The sequence below is a fragment of the Anabrus simplex genome, chromosome 1, assembly GCF_040414725.1.
Source record: "Anabrus simplex isolate iqAnaSimp1 chromosome 1, ASM4041472v1, whole genome shotgun sequence".
Classification (NCBI taxonomy): domain Eukaryota; kingdom Metazoa; phylum Arthropoda; class Insecta; order Orthoptera; family Tettigoniidae; genus Anabrus; species Anabrus simplex.
This window is the reverse complement of record NC_090265.1, coordinates 215,034,961-215,049,922: the sequence shown is the minus strand read 5'-3', so window position 1 is coordinate 215,049,922 and position 14,962 is coordinate 215,034,961. Positions and strand designations below refer to the sequence as shown.

The following is a 14,962-nucleotide window of genomic DNA, read 5'->3' as shown; positions in this document are numbered from 1 at the left end:
CTAGTTTTCAAACAAATTTCATGGGTCACCCCTGGAGGAACATTTGGGGGGGGGGGAGGTCTGTACCGGGCGGTACACCTCCACGCCGCTAATTCAAAAGGTGCACCAGTTGAAACTCCTCTGCTGGAGGAAGTCTGAACTTTATTGACGGTATTAATTTTCTACTTTCTCAGAAGATGTCACTACCTGTAAATTTTGGAGTTTTAGAACTGTGTCATTTTTGATGTGTTTTTGTTTTGCTTGAAGTAAGAAGTGTGAACTTTCTCTTCTAGAGGACACTACTGAAGAACTACAATAGTGCACCCTAGTGCGAAGAAAAAGAACTGTTCTTTGGAGAAAATTTTATTTCAAAAGTTTGTTCTTTGTTAAATTTCTTTCAGTCATTGGTTAAGTTGGCAATATTACCCCTTTCTTTCCCCTTGTTTTAAATCTAGCCAATCCCGAATTTCTGAAATTAATTTTCCACCAATAATGTGTTTCTTCTTCATCTTGTGTAGGGGTTTCTCTTTATTCTCCAATAAAGTGATTGTGGGCGGGTGTTCTCATTCCCCTAACGCCTAGAACCTTCCGCGAGAGTATATAAACTGCTGATTTTAGGGTCTCTGCGCCACTTCTGTTCCATCTTTCAGTGTGTAAAGTACATAGCAGGGGGCGGGAAGCGCCTCTTTCTTCGGCAGCGGTCAACAACAAGGTAATGGCCAATTAATAACTTCTTTCTTTGCTAGCTCAGCAGTTTAACTCTCGGGGCGGGTCCGAAGCTTTTTCCATTATGTAACCTTCCTTAAAATGTAAAGAAACTTGTATCTATTTCATCTTTTAAACTGCATATCGGGATAGAGAGTGCTTAACCCTCTCGAGCTCCCAATCATATTGTTTTGAGGTGAACTTATTTTTCTCAACCTATTCTTCGTTAATATAATGTAAATTGTTCTTTTCTGAAGTCACCTCTGTAGTATGGGATTAGCCCTTGCATTAACGGCCTAGTGCCAAGTAGGTTTTAAATAAAGTGTATTAGGAGTGCGGAGAGCCTCCTTTCAAGTTGGTATTTTAGAGGCCATAGAATTAACCTTTTCTCACTTAATAGGCCTCAGTAGATTGGGTATTTTACCCCTGTGTTTATGTCCGTTGAGGACAGCTTGAAGGTGGAGTTTGGTGTGGCCTGGGAGAGGCTTAAAGTTGAGAGCGAGTGGCTCTTTTTTTGAAAACTGAGTGTTGTATGCCTCGAGGAGGCTTTACTGTGTAATTTGGAGCAAGTGCTCCAGGGTTTGATTGGGGTCTTCTGCCCCGTTGTTGAAATTTGTATATCGTAAAGTTGGGCTAGTTGCTCAAGAATTGTGTTTTCAGGGCTCGAAGCCCAAATCCTGTAAATACTGTAATTGTACTTTGTTGTCTTGCTACTCCGTACCTGCCATTCTTGTTATTTCTGAATTTTGGAAAGAAAATATAACCTTGTTAAATTTTACATTTAACTTTAATTCCGTAGTTGGAGACCTATTCACACCCGCACCTTCTTTCACCTCTACCTACCACGGAAAACTCCGTAACAATTATTATTATTATTGTCAGTAGTAGCAGTTGCAGAATTTTTCATAGTGTTTATTATTTTTGGACAACACATTTCAAGCCTATTTATTCGTCAAAGAATTTGTAATTCTCATCCGGTATGATTGAAGAATATTGCTAGGAGTATGAATGGATAGATTTCATTTGTAGTAATTAATGTACGTAAATTATAGTTAATAATTACTGTCAGTTATATGACAGTCACCATCAACCTTTCTTCAACGATAACTAGTTGCTTGTGTATGTTAGTGTGCACTGTTTGGATTGTAGGTTCTACTAGCTTCAACATATATCTAATTAAACGTAGATTGAGACATGCTTAAATATTCATAAAATCTTTCCGGGTACATTTTAAGCTCCTGTTACAATTTATACAATTCCCCCTGTTCGGTTCGTTCCTCAGTAACTGGATGTACGCTGCATTTTCGTATTAGAAAGTAACCACGACTCTACTGCATTACTTGCAGATAAATCACCATCACTGCCAGTCTATAAGCAGCTCAGTATTACTGTAGTGCTTTACATATTTTTACTTAATGTATTAAACGGCGGGAAGTGCAAAGCAAAAGCAAAGCAAAGTCTTCTCCGTACAGGCCATGAAGGCCCTTGGAGGGGTTGAAGGTAAAGGCTTCCACTATTCGTAACCTCGGCACTTGATGGGGTAGAGTAGTTAGCTCTACGCCAGGCCGCCTTTGCCCCAGGAATTAACTTGGTACTCATTTTTGGTGTAGGCTGAGTGAACCTCAGGGCCATGTGCACTTCCGGAAGTGGAAATCTCGTTTCTTAAATTTTGCGACTTCCTGACGGGGATTCCAACCCACGTCCTTCCGGGCGAACCGAGCACGCCTTTACCGCCTCGGCCAGGCAGCCCCTAGCGGAAAGTGCGGAGAGGTTAAATGCTTCAGTTCGTTGTGCTGAGGCGAGGTGCATGGCGAGATTCGCTGCGGGATGAGCAATTCCAACTTGTTCTTGGCCTTAGGGTATGGTTCCAGAGTATGGGAACCATGCCAGGACTACTTAATACGAGAACTGGAACAGATTCAAGGGTAAGCAACACGATTTGTTCTTGGTGATTTCCGATAAAAGACTAGTGTTACGAAAACGTTACAAACTTTGGTCTAGGAGTAAGGAGGCGAGTTGCTCGCTAAGCGGCATATTCGCAGCTGTCAGTGAAAACACGTGGTGCGATGTCAGTCGTAGACGAATAAGCTTGAGTAGAGCTTTTAAAAGTAGGAACGATCATAATATGCAGATAAAGTTGGAATTCAAGAGGACAAATTGGGGGAAATGTCCATTTATAGGACGAGGAATAGATAGATAAATTCTTTATTGGCGTAGTTGAGGCCATTGGGCCTTCTCTTACACTAAAACCAATTACTATACATTAGAGTCATAATTAATACTACAGTAATTAATCTTCTTCTCCTTTTCTATTTACTCTCCAGGATCGGTTTTCCATAGGACTCAGCGAGGGATCCCACCTCTACCGCCTCAAGGGCAGTGTCCTGGAGCTTCAGACTCTGGGTCCGGGATACAACTGGGGAGGATGACCAGTACCTCGCCCAGGCCGCCTCACCTGCTATGCTGAACAGGGCCCTTGCCGGGGGATGGGAAGATTGTGAGGGTTAGACAAGGAAGAGGGAAGGAAGCAGCTGTGGCCTTAAGTTAGGTAGCATCCCGGCATTTGCCTGGAGGAATTGGGAAACCACGGAAAACCACTTCCAGCATGGCTGAGGTGGGAATCGAACCCACCTCTACTCAGTTGACCTCCCGAGGCTGAGTGGACCCCGTTCCAGCCCTTGTACCACTTTTCAAATTTCGAGGCAGAGCCGGGAATCGAACCCGGGCCTCCGGGGGTGGCAGCTAATCACACTAACCACTACAGCACAGAGGTGGACACCGTAATTAATACTAGATAAAACACAATTTAAAAACAATCCAAATATAACTGAAATAAAATTCCACCCCCCAGTGAGACATACAACTGCAATAATAAAATAATAATAATAATAATAATAATAATAATAATAATAATAATAATAATAATAATAATAATAATAATAATAATAATCTCGTTAAAAATGGCTGAAAAAGAAGCGGGAGCTCAGAAAAATGTTCGTTGAATGTATTAACTCTGGCATGATCCTTAAGGAATATTCTCTTTGCATTTAAATTAGTGAGTCAACACCAGGAAATGTAGATCGAACAAGTTCTGCCTGAATGCCCAAGACATGTGTGATATAACATTTTAGGATATAAAACTTACAGCCTCCCGCAGCTTTGCACATACATGGTGCTGCATCAGTAACGAGAAGGAAGACATCCTTGTGCTTCAGACCATCGGGCCAGGTAAGTCCGATCGCATCATTAAAGAGCATTGTAGTGGTCTGGTTGTTACAATTCGGTGACACCCCACAAGTTAACAATATTTTCAGTTGACACTCAGATGGGATCATCACCGATTTTCGATCGAGTAAAGTTGATTGTTTTATACATAAGTCAGGTAAAATAGTTGTAGATTCACCAAGCACAGTTTCAGGTGTATATTTTTTCAAAAACTCACATTGCACTGGATTATTTAATTTCGAAATATGGATGTCAGCAAAAACCACAGCAAGGCACAGATTCTTTGCTAACTGGGAATTTTAAGGCCCTGGATATTTCGCGGTTTGAGATTTAGTCATCAGCAACTGTTTTGGAGATTTGATCTTCGGAATATGGTTCTGATGTGTGACGTGGATAAGTGTAACAAAACTTGAAACCGTTGGTCACAGGACATATTTTTCTCACAAATGTGGCAAAAAAATACTTTTCCATCTGTTGAAAAATATTTGAATTCCCCGTGAAATGCTTTAACTTTACTTATCGTGAGGTTTTTGCGCTCGGGGCCTTTTAATAAAAAATATCCTGAAATGTTGCTGTTCACTCTAGTTTGAATAAAAGCAAGAAAAGCAAAGTCACCTCCGTACAGGCAATGAAGGCCCTTGGAGGGGTGGAAGGTAAAGGCTTCCACTAACCGTAACCTCGGCACTTGATGGGGTAGAGTGGTTAGCTCTACGCCTGGCCGCCTTTGCCCCCAGGAATTAACCTGGTACTCATTTTTGGTGTAGGCTGAGTGAACCTCAGGGCCATGTGCACCTCCGGAAGTGGAAATCTCGTTTCTTAAATTTTACGACTTCCTGACGGGGATTCGAACCCACGTCCTTCCGGGCGAACTCTAGTTTGAATAATCGACTAAAATTCGTTAGGTCTATCCTGTTTCAAGGTCAATGAAAGCGAGCACTACTTGAGCCCTAAACAACCCACTCGCTTAACGGGTAACCTACTTAAGTTAAATTCAACAATGTCGTTTGATCTCAGCTGCTCTCGTAGACTTGCATGTTGTTGGTCGCGATGATAATTATTTTAAGAGGAAGTATAGAACTTCTGAGCAGCCATTATCAATCGTAGACTTCCTTGAGAATTCAAGTTTCCTGTGCAAATAATATTCGCTTTCATATTTTACCCTTGTAATTTGATTGCCATTTATAACCTTTGTAATTTGATTGCCTTTAGGAACCCTTGTACCCTTCTGTGGCTCTCCTCTTGAAATAACATTGTCCGCTTGTTTGTATTGTTTCATATCTAAACAAAAAGAAGATTAAGGAAATTTTGAGGGCCAGAATGTCGACTCGCGGGAACTGTTCATCATCATCATCATCATCTGTTTACCCTCCAGGTTCGGTTTTTCCCTCGGACTTAGCGAGGGATCCCACCTCTACCGCCTCAAGGGCAGTGTCCTGGAGCTTCAGACTCTTGGTCGGGGGATACAACTGGGGAGTATGACCAGTACTTCGCCCAGGCGGCCTCACCTGCTATGCTGAACAGGGGCCTGTGGAGGGATGGGAAGAGTGGAAGGGATAGGCAAGGAAGAGGGAAGGAAGCGGCCGTGGCCTTAAGTTAGGTACCATCCCGGCATTCGCCTGGAGGAGAAGTGGGAAACCACGGAAAACCACCTCCAGGATGGCTGAGGTGGGAATCGAACCCACCTCTACTCAGTTGACCTCCCGAGGCTGAGTGGACCCCGTTCCAGCCCTCGTACCACTTTTCAAATTTCGTGGCAGAGCCGGGAATCGAACCCGGGCCTCCGGGGGTGGCAGCTAATCACGCTAACCACTACACCACAGAGGCGGACGGGAACTGTTCAAATGATGAAAATATTAAGTACCTAAAAATGCATACTATTAAGTGAAACATATGAGAACATGCACTTATGAGTAAAATATTTAAATGTGTGTATTTTCACACTGATGCTTTTAGGCAGTCTTGGACATGAAACACCTAAAATATCTAATTGTTAATAAAAAACATGTAAATACATAACTAACCGGGCTCTAATTAGGATGATGATGATGATGATTATATTGCTGGTACTTACGCAGAGGTATTTTAACAATACTATTGTTGGCCAATGAGAGTTGTTGCAGAGATGGTAGTGTTGACTTCAGTTCAGTGAAGAAATTCGCCAGTTCATTTTCGTAGTCCTCCCAAAAATTTCCCGAAATCTGCAGTCGTTTCATGGAAGGAGATCGCAGTCTTAACAGATAACGGGCGGGGATTGAGTCATCAGATATATTAATGGAGAGTGATTGGACCATTCTTGGCATGAGTCCTTCTGACCAAGTATTCCAAAAGTATTTTTCCAGTGGAGAAGTGCCAATTAAATTCCAAACGCCTCGCCTGAAGTTTACTGTAGGTCGTTCCATGTGTAGACATGCGGTCAGATTTCTGTAAAGAGAGCAATTCATTATTTCAATTACCTGGGTCGCATAAAACCCATATGATAAATGTTAATTAATTTCTTAACGGGGGAATTTATTTTGAAAACAGTCTTTATTTCCTGCTTCCTTCAAAGGCTGTCAAAGACAAAACACACTAAACAACTGTGAGAAACCCAATCGAAAGCGATTAAGCTCTCTGACAGCCTGCTTTAAGCTGTTTAAGCTATGGAATACCAATAATATCAAGTATTTGATGATTACGCGGATTGTGAATGGCATTTCATTATGACCATAGATCTTTTCAGAGCGGCGAGGGTAATAGCAGATATAATGGCGTTATCCAAGACCGTCTTACAGAAATCTCCTAAATCACGGGGTATTGTTCCTCTCGTCCCCACCATCGAACCCATCACTTGGATGGATATAACGTGATTTCTTACCAGATAGTAGGGTTCGTGTACATGGACCTCCTCCGACTGACAATCGTGATCGTCAGTCGTTATGGCGGGGTCGATAATAAATGTGGATATTTTACCAGGACATGATCTGTCCACAGACAGATACGTCGGTTGTGAATGTCAGACGAAGAGATTGTGGTCTTTGTTTTTGATTTCTACTGCGAGTAGTTCATCAGAGTAGAAAATAGAATGTTGGGAAATGTTGTATAAATTTCACTAGAACAAAGCGAAGGGGTTTCGGTCGTCTTTAATTACCTAGTGTTTTTAAATCGATCATTATATATTGCCAGCTGTTCGAAAGCCGACCAGTTGAGGAACTTCGAATTCGAACGCAGAGGACAGCATAACACAGGGGATAGCACCTATCATCAAGTGAACTTCCAGGAGCAGAAGTAAGAAGAAAGACGCCTCCAGATGTAACAAACATTGAAAGAGAACGAGAGAACAATTTGATAATATTGCAATTTGCTAACGGTGTAACTAAGAGTTTCAAAATTTTTAGGGGGTTCTTGACAGCATTGTACATATATACATAGTGGATTCTTTAACTAAAATTTAACTTGATATTTGAAGAAATTGTCCGCCTCTGTGGTGTAGTGGTTAGTGTGATTAGCTGCCACCCCCGGAGGCCCGGGTTCGATTCCCGGCTCTGCCACGAAATTTGAAAAGTGTATGAGGGCTGGAACGGGGTCCACTCAGCCTCAGGAGGTCAATTGAGTACAGATGGGTTCGATTCCCACCTCAGCCATCCTGGAAGTGGTTTTCCGTGGTTTCTCACTTCTCCTCCAGGCAAATGCCGTGATGGTACCTAACTTAAGGCCTCGGCCGCTTCCTTCCCTCTTCCTTGTCTATCCCTTCCAATCTTCCTTTCACTCGCAAGGGCCCTGTTCAGCATAGCAGGTGAGGCCGCCTTGGCGAGTTACTGGTCATCCTCCACAGTTGTATCCCCCGACACAAAGTCTCACGCTCCAGGACACTGCCCTTGAGGCGGTAGAGGTGGGATCCCTCGCTGAGTCCGAGGGAAAAGCCAACACTGGAGGGTAAGCAGATTAAGAAAGAAAGAAAGATTTGAAGAAATTTGTGATTTTTAAATTTGTGGAGGTTAATATCGTAATTACCACGTTCCCAAGTCCCAGCCTGTTGAATTCCAATAATATGCGTCAAAATATATTAGCTAAAACTTATGTTACTTAGTTTCTAACTTCAGAACTCACCAACTTAATTTTATGAAACTTATGTTTGTTATTTTCTAACACAAGAATGCGTAGATATTATTTGATAAGACTTGATAGACCGCTTCTAACATGAGGAACTGACCGACATTATTCTGTATTCTTGTATTAGGCAGTTTCTTGTATGAGTAACTCACCGAAATCTTTTGGAAGACGGAGCTCGATAGCTGCAGTCACGTAAGTGCGGTCATTATCCAGTATTCGGGAGATAATGGGTAGCCCTGGAGATGGTTTTCCGTGGTTTCCTATTTGCATACCATAAAAATGCTAGGGATGTACCTAATTGAGGCCATGGCCTCTTTCTTCCCATTCATAGCCTTTTCCTGTCCAATCGTCGCAATAAGACCTCTCTGCGTCGGTGCGACCTAAATAAATTTGTAAAAAATTAAATATGTTTTTGGGAAAATTTTTATGTGATATTTCCTGACTGGAGAACTTCCAAAATTATTTGATAAGATTTGCATTAGGAAGTTTCTAACAGAAGGAACTCACCGACATTATTTGACAGAACTTAAATAGGATAGTTTCTAGTGCTAGAAACTTACCAACGCACTTTGGTAGGAGTTGCATGAGATAGTTCCAACATGAAGAACTCACTGGCATTATTTTATGAGCCTTACCTTGGGAAGTTTCTGTCATGGGGAACACCCATATTATTTGACAGAACTTGCATTAGATACTTTCTAACTCCCATATTTCAGCAAATTTACTCCATGAACTTAATGAATATTGAATTTTCACGACCGCATTTTAATCGAAACCGACTTTCAACCTATTAGGTCGTGTTACGTACATTTAGTACGTATTGAAGAGATGTTAAGTACAGAACAAAAATGGCCAACCAGACACCAGTGGGATCCGAAACCACAACCTCCCGATTTCGCGTCGGTTGCTCTACCAATTGAGCTATGGTGGCCTAGGCCATCTTTGTTCTGTTGGAAAGGATCTAAGCTACAGGTCTGGTACAACTACCATCTCACTGTAGAGTGCGTTTAAGTTGCCCGTTGAGGGCCAAGTCAATGAATATTGAATTTTCACGACCGCATTTTAATCGAAACCGACTTTCAACCTATTAGGTCGTGTTACGTACATTTAGTACGTATTGAAGAGATGTTAAGTACAGAACAAAAATGGCCAACCAGACACCAGTGGGATCCGAAACCACAACCTCCCGATTTCGCGTCGGTTGCTCTACCAATTGAGCTATGGTGGCCTAGGCCATCTTTGTTCTGTTGGAAAGGATCTAAGCTACAGGTCTGGTACAACTACCATCTCACTGTAGAGTGCGTTTAAGTTGCCCGTTGAGGGCCAAGTCAATGAATATTGAATTTTCACGACCGCATTTTAATCGAAACCGACTTTCAACCTATTAGGTCGTGTTACGTACATTTAGTACGTATTGAAGAGATGTTAAGTACAGAACAAAAATGGCCAACCAGACACCAGTGGGATCCGAACCCACAACCTCCCGATTTCGCGTCGGTTGCTCTACCAATTGAGCTATGGTGGCCTAGGCCATCTTTGTTCTGTTGGAAAGGATCTAAGCTACAGGTCTGGTACTACTACCATCTCACTGTAGAGTGCGTTTAAGTGAGATGGTAGTAGTACCAGACCTGCAGCTTAGATCCTTTCCAACAGAACAAAGATGGCCTAGGCCATCATAGCTCAATTGGTAGAGCAACCGACGCGAAATCGGGAGGTTGTTGTTTCGGATCCCACTGGTGTCTGGTTGGCAATTTTTGTTCTGTACTTAACATCTCTTCAATACGTACTAAATGTACGTAACACGACCTAATAGGTTGAAAGTCGGTTTCGATTAAAATGCGGTCGTGAAAATTCAATATTCATTGACTTGGCCCTCAACGGGCAACTTAAACGCACTCTACAGTGAGATGGTAGTAGTACCAGACCTGTAGCTTAGATCCTTTCCAACAGAACAAAGATGGCCTAGGCCACCATAGCTCAATTGGTAGAGCAACCGACGCGAAATCGGGAGGTTGTGGGTTCGGATCCCACTGGTGTCTGGTTGGCCATTTTTCTTCTGTACTTAACATCTCTTCAATATGTACTAAATGTACGTAACACGACCTAATAGGTTGAAAGACGGTTTCGATCCATGAACTTACATTAGATAGTTGCTAACATGAGAACTCACCGACTTTATTTGTTAAGTCGCACATAAGGCAGGTTCCAACATAGGATCTCACCGGTATTAGTTTATTTAACATTCTCCTCTACGAACCATGTGACCTTGCCGCGGTGGGGAGGCTTGCGTGTCCCAATGAAGCAGATAGGCGAGCCGCAGGTCCAACCATATCGGATGGGTATATGTTGAGAGACCAGACTAACGAATGGTTCATCGAAAGGGGGGTAGCAGCCTTTCGGTAGTTGAAAGGGCGGCAGCCTAGAATATTGACTGATACGGCCTTGTAATAATACTCAACATGGCTTAGCTGTGTTGATACTGCTACACGGCTGAAAGCAACGGGAAACTACAGCCGTCTCTCCCTCAAGAGGACATGCAGCTCTCTGTATGAATGATGTGCTGCTGATGGCTTCCTCCCGGGTAAAATATTCCGGAGGTAAACTAGTCCCCCATTCGGATTTCCGGGTGGGGACTACACGAGAGGGGGCGATCATCAGGAAGATGGATACTGACATTCTGCGAGTCGGAGCGTGGAATGTTAGAAGTTTGAATCGTCGTGGTAGGTTAGAGAATCTGAAAAGGGAGATGGATAGACTAAAGATAGATGTAGTTGGTATAAGTGAAGTACGTTGGCAGGAAGAACAAGATGTTTGGTCAGGCGACTACCGAATTATCAACACAAAATCAAACAGGGGAAATTAAGGAGTTGGTTTCATAATGAAAAAGAAAATAGGGCAGCGGGTAAGCTACTACGACCAGCATAGTGAAAGAATTATTGTCGTCAAGATAGACACCAAACCAATGCCCACCACAATAGTGCAGGTCTATATGCCTACTAGTTTAGCGGATGATGAAAAGTCGAAAGAATATATGAAAAGATAGAAGATTTAATACAATGTGTAAAAGGTGACGAGAATCTAATTGTGATGGGAGACTGGAATGCAGTGGTAGGCCAAGGAAAAGAAGGTAGTACAGTAGGAGAATTCGGATTGGTACAAAGGAACGAAAGAGGAAGCCGGCTGGTTGAATTCTGCACTGATCATAATTTAGTCCTTGCCAATACTTGGTTCAAACACCACAAACGACGGCTGTATACGTGGACGAGACCTGGAGACACTGGAAGGTATCAAATAGACTTCATTATGATTAGGCAGAGATTCAGAAACCAGGTGTTGGATTGCAGAACTTTCCCAGGAGCAGATGTGGACTCTGACCACAACTAGTTGGTCATGAAATGCCATCTGAAGTTGAAGAAATTGAAGAAAGGGAAGAGTGCAAAAAGATGGGATCTAGACAGTTTGAAAGAAAAGAGTGTGAGGGATTGTTTCAAGGAACATGTTGCACAAGGACTAAATGAAAAGGCTGAAAGAAACACTATAGAGGAAGAGTGGAGAGTCGAAAATGAAGTCAGTAGGGCTGCTGAAGAAATGTTAGGAAGGAAGAAAAGATCAACTAAGAATCAGTGGATAACTCAGGAGATACTAGACCTGATTAATGAACGACAAAAATACAAGAATGCTAGAAATGAAGAGGGCAGAAAAGAATACACGCGATTAAAGAATCAAGTGGATAGAAAGTGCAAGGTAGCTAAGGAAGAATGGCTGAAGGAGAAGTGCAAGGATGTCGAAGGCTGTATGGTCCTGGGAAAGGTAGATGCTGCATAAAGGAAAATCAAGGAAACCTTTGGAGAAAGGAAATCTAGGTGTATGAATATTAAGAGCTCGGAAAGCCACTTCTAGGGAAAGAAGACAAAGCCGAAAGATGGCAGGAGCATATCCAACAGTTGTATCAAGGTAAAGATGTAGATAATTTGGTTCTGGAACATGAAGATGCTGTTGATGCTGATGAAATGGGAGACCCAATTTTGAGGTCAGAGTTTGACAGAGCTGAGAGTGACCTAAATAGGAACAAGGCACCTGGAATTGATGACATTCCCTCTGAGTTACTGACTGCCTTAGGAGAAACCAGCATGGCAAGGTTATTTCATTAGGTGTGCAAGATGTATGACACAGGAGAAGTCCCATCCGATTTTCGGCAGAATGTTGTCAAATCTATTCCCAAGAAAGCCTGTGCTGACAGGTGTGAAAACTACCGCATCATTAGTTTAGTATCTCATGCCTGCAAATTTTTAACACGTATTATTTACAGAAGAATGGAAAAACAAGTTGAAGCTGAGTTGGGAGAAGATCAATTTGGCTTCAGAAGAAATGTAGGAACACGTGAAGCAATCCTGACTTTACGTCTGATCTTAGAGGATCGAATCAAGAAGGACAAGCCCACGTACATGGCATTCATAGATCTAGAAAAGGCATTGGGTAATGTTGATTGGACCAAGCTATTTACGATTCTGAAGATGATAGGGATCAGATACCGAGAACGAAGAATTATCTACAATCTGTATAAAAATCAGTCTGCAGCGAGAAGAATCGAGGGCTTTGAAAAAGAAGCAGCAATCCAGAAAGGACTGAGGCAAGGCTGCATTTTGTCCCCTCTCCTTTTCAATGTTTACATAGAACAGGCAGTAAAGGGAATCACAGTCCAATGAGAGGAAATCAAAACCTTGAGATTTGCCGATCATATTGTTTTATCTGAGACTGCAGAAGATCTCTATAAGTTGCTGAATGGTGTGGATGAAGTCTTGGGTAAGGAATACAAGATGAAAATAAATAAGTCCAAAACAAAAGTAATGGAGTGCAGTCGAACGAAGGCAGGTGATGTAGGAAATATTAGATTAGGAAACGAAGTCTTAAAGGAAGTAGATGAATATTGTTACTTGGGTAGTAAAATAACTAACGATGGCAGAAGTAAGGAGGACATAAAATGCAGACTAGCAAAAGCAAGGAAGAGCTTTCTTAAGAAAAGAAATTTGCTCACTTCAAACATTGATATCGGAATTAGAAAGTTGTTTTTGAAGACTTTCGTGTGGAGCGTGGCATTGTACGGAAGTGAAACATGGACGATAACTAGCTCAGAAAGAAAGAGAATAGAAGCTTTTGAAATGTGGTGTTACAGAAGAATGTTGAAGGTGAGATGGATAGATCGAATCACGAATGAAGAGATACTGAGTCGAATTGGTGAGAGGAGATCGATTTGGCTCAATTTGACGAGAAGGAGAGATAGAATGATAGGACACATCTTAAGACACCCAGGACTTGTTCAGTTGGTTTTTGAAGGAAGTGTAGGTGGTAAGAACGGTAGGGGTAGACCAAGGTATGAATATGACAAGCAGATTAGAGCAGATGTAGGATGCAATAGTTACGTAGAAATGAAAAGGTTAGCACAGGATAGGGTGGCATGGAGAGCTGCATCAACCCAGTCTATGGACTGATGACTCAAACAACAACAACAGCCTACATTACATAGTTTCTAACTTTATATGATATTACTTGACATAAGAGCCTGAAAATTGCAGGTACGTGGTTTGTTACACTCACCTACAGTTTGTTAGGATGTCTTTTTCACCGAAGAGTACTCCTTGTTCCCTTGTCGGCTGTAAGGTTATCTGCACTCGGACTACTCCCGCTGTCATCTCTTTCTCTACTTGCTGATACGATGTGGTCACTTCTGTAATTTGAACGTAGGCTTTGGAGCGATTTCTGTAGCATCGTTCGCATTCTGTTGGCAGATGCGCGGATCTTCCTGGTAATAAAGGCTGAATTGTAAGATGCATTGACCCTTCCGCGTTATAATTTTCATACTGCTGTTTGAACGTGGCTCTGGTGTAAAGTTTTCCATCTTTCTCTACAAGTGGCTCCACAAACGTCAAATTATTACAGTCGTCTGGACTGGAAGAAGCCGCCGTAACCATAATTAACAGTATTATGATCTTCATAATTGTTGCCTAAGGGGAGAAACTGTATATTAATTCGGTTAGGAGAATAGGAGAGGAATTATCCACCTTTCAATACAAAATTAAATGGAATAACTAAACATTACACCATTTCATATGCATAGGACCGGTTTCGACCCTTGCGTGTTATTTAAAATCGGCAAGTTAATAAAAGTGTACAAAACATTTAAAACATGGGTAAAACAAAAACAAAAACATAAAACATATTACAATACTACATAAACAGAGCTTAAAAGCATTTTAAATTACTATGTGTGAGCTGATAAAAGCTTTGTCAAATTTCTTTAATGTTAACTTATTTGAATAATTCCCACATGGATCGTTGTCATGAAACGCCCACTCCTTATCGCATTTTATCTCTGCATGTATGTCCGGCTTGTTATGAAGGTTCTTGTGTTCATTTCTACCGTCTTCTTGAATTGATAAAATGACTGTTCGTGCTTTGGATTATATAAAAACTGTATCCCATATATGGCTGTAACATGTATTCAGGGGTTCCTAATTAAAATGAAAGAGGATGTAATTAGGTTTGACAGGTCCGACTTTAACGGATACAGTTAAAGTAAATGCGTTTTAATTCTGAGGAAAGGGCACAATAAATTATTTTTTGTTTTGGATTAGAAATTATAAACGTTTATGCTAATTAAAACGAAGTACTTGTATTCGTTTAAAATTAATTGTAAACATGAAAACGCTGATCCTTTCTCAGGCATAATATTTAAGAAAGTGGAGCAGAAAAATACGTATGGGTCAAATTTATCTTGACTTCAATACATTTGAATAATAAATGACATTGTTAATGTATCTTAGAGGTGAAGCTTCCACGGTGTATAGAATTAGTTATTTTTCCGGGTTGAACCGTGTTGTTGTTTTCTGTCCGTGGTGTAGGGGTAGCGTGCCTGCCTCTTACCTGCAGGCCCCGGGAGTAGTATAATAGGGGGATTCGGCGGCCA

The 14,962-nt window shown here is 41.7% G+C and overlaps 1 protein-coding gene across 1 annotated transcript in view; it reads right to left on the bottom strand.

Annotated features, from left to right (window-relative positions):
* LOC136864077 (uncharacterized) overlaps nucleotides 1-14,962 on the bottom strand; it is a 54,284-nt gene that overhangs the window by 22,777 nt on the left and 16,545 nt on the right. The window contains exons 2-3 of the mRNA XM_067140625.2: nucleotides 13,594-14,000; nucleotides 5,981-6,330 (exon numbers count right to left, since the gene is read on the bottom strand). Coding sequence (XP_066996726.2) covers nucleotides 5,981-6,330; nucleotides 13,594-13,991 — 748 coding nt within the window. The 5' untranslated portion in view covers nucleotides 13,992-14,000. The remainder of the gene's footprint in view (nucleotides 1-5,980; nucleotides 6,331-13,593; nucleotides 14,001-14,962) is intronic.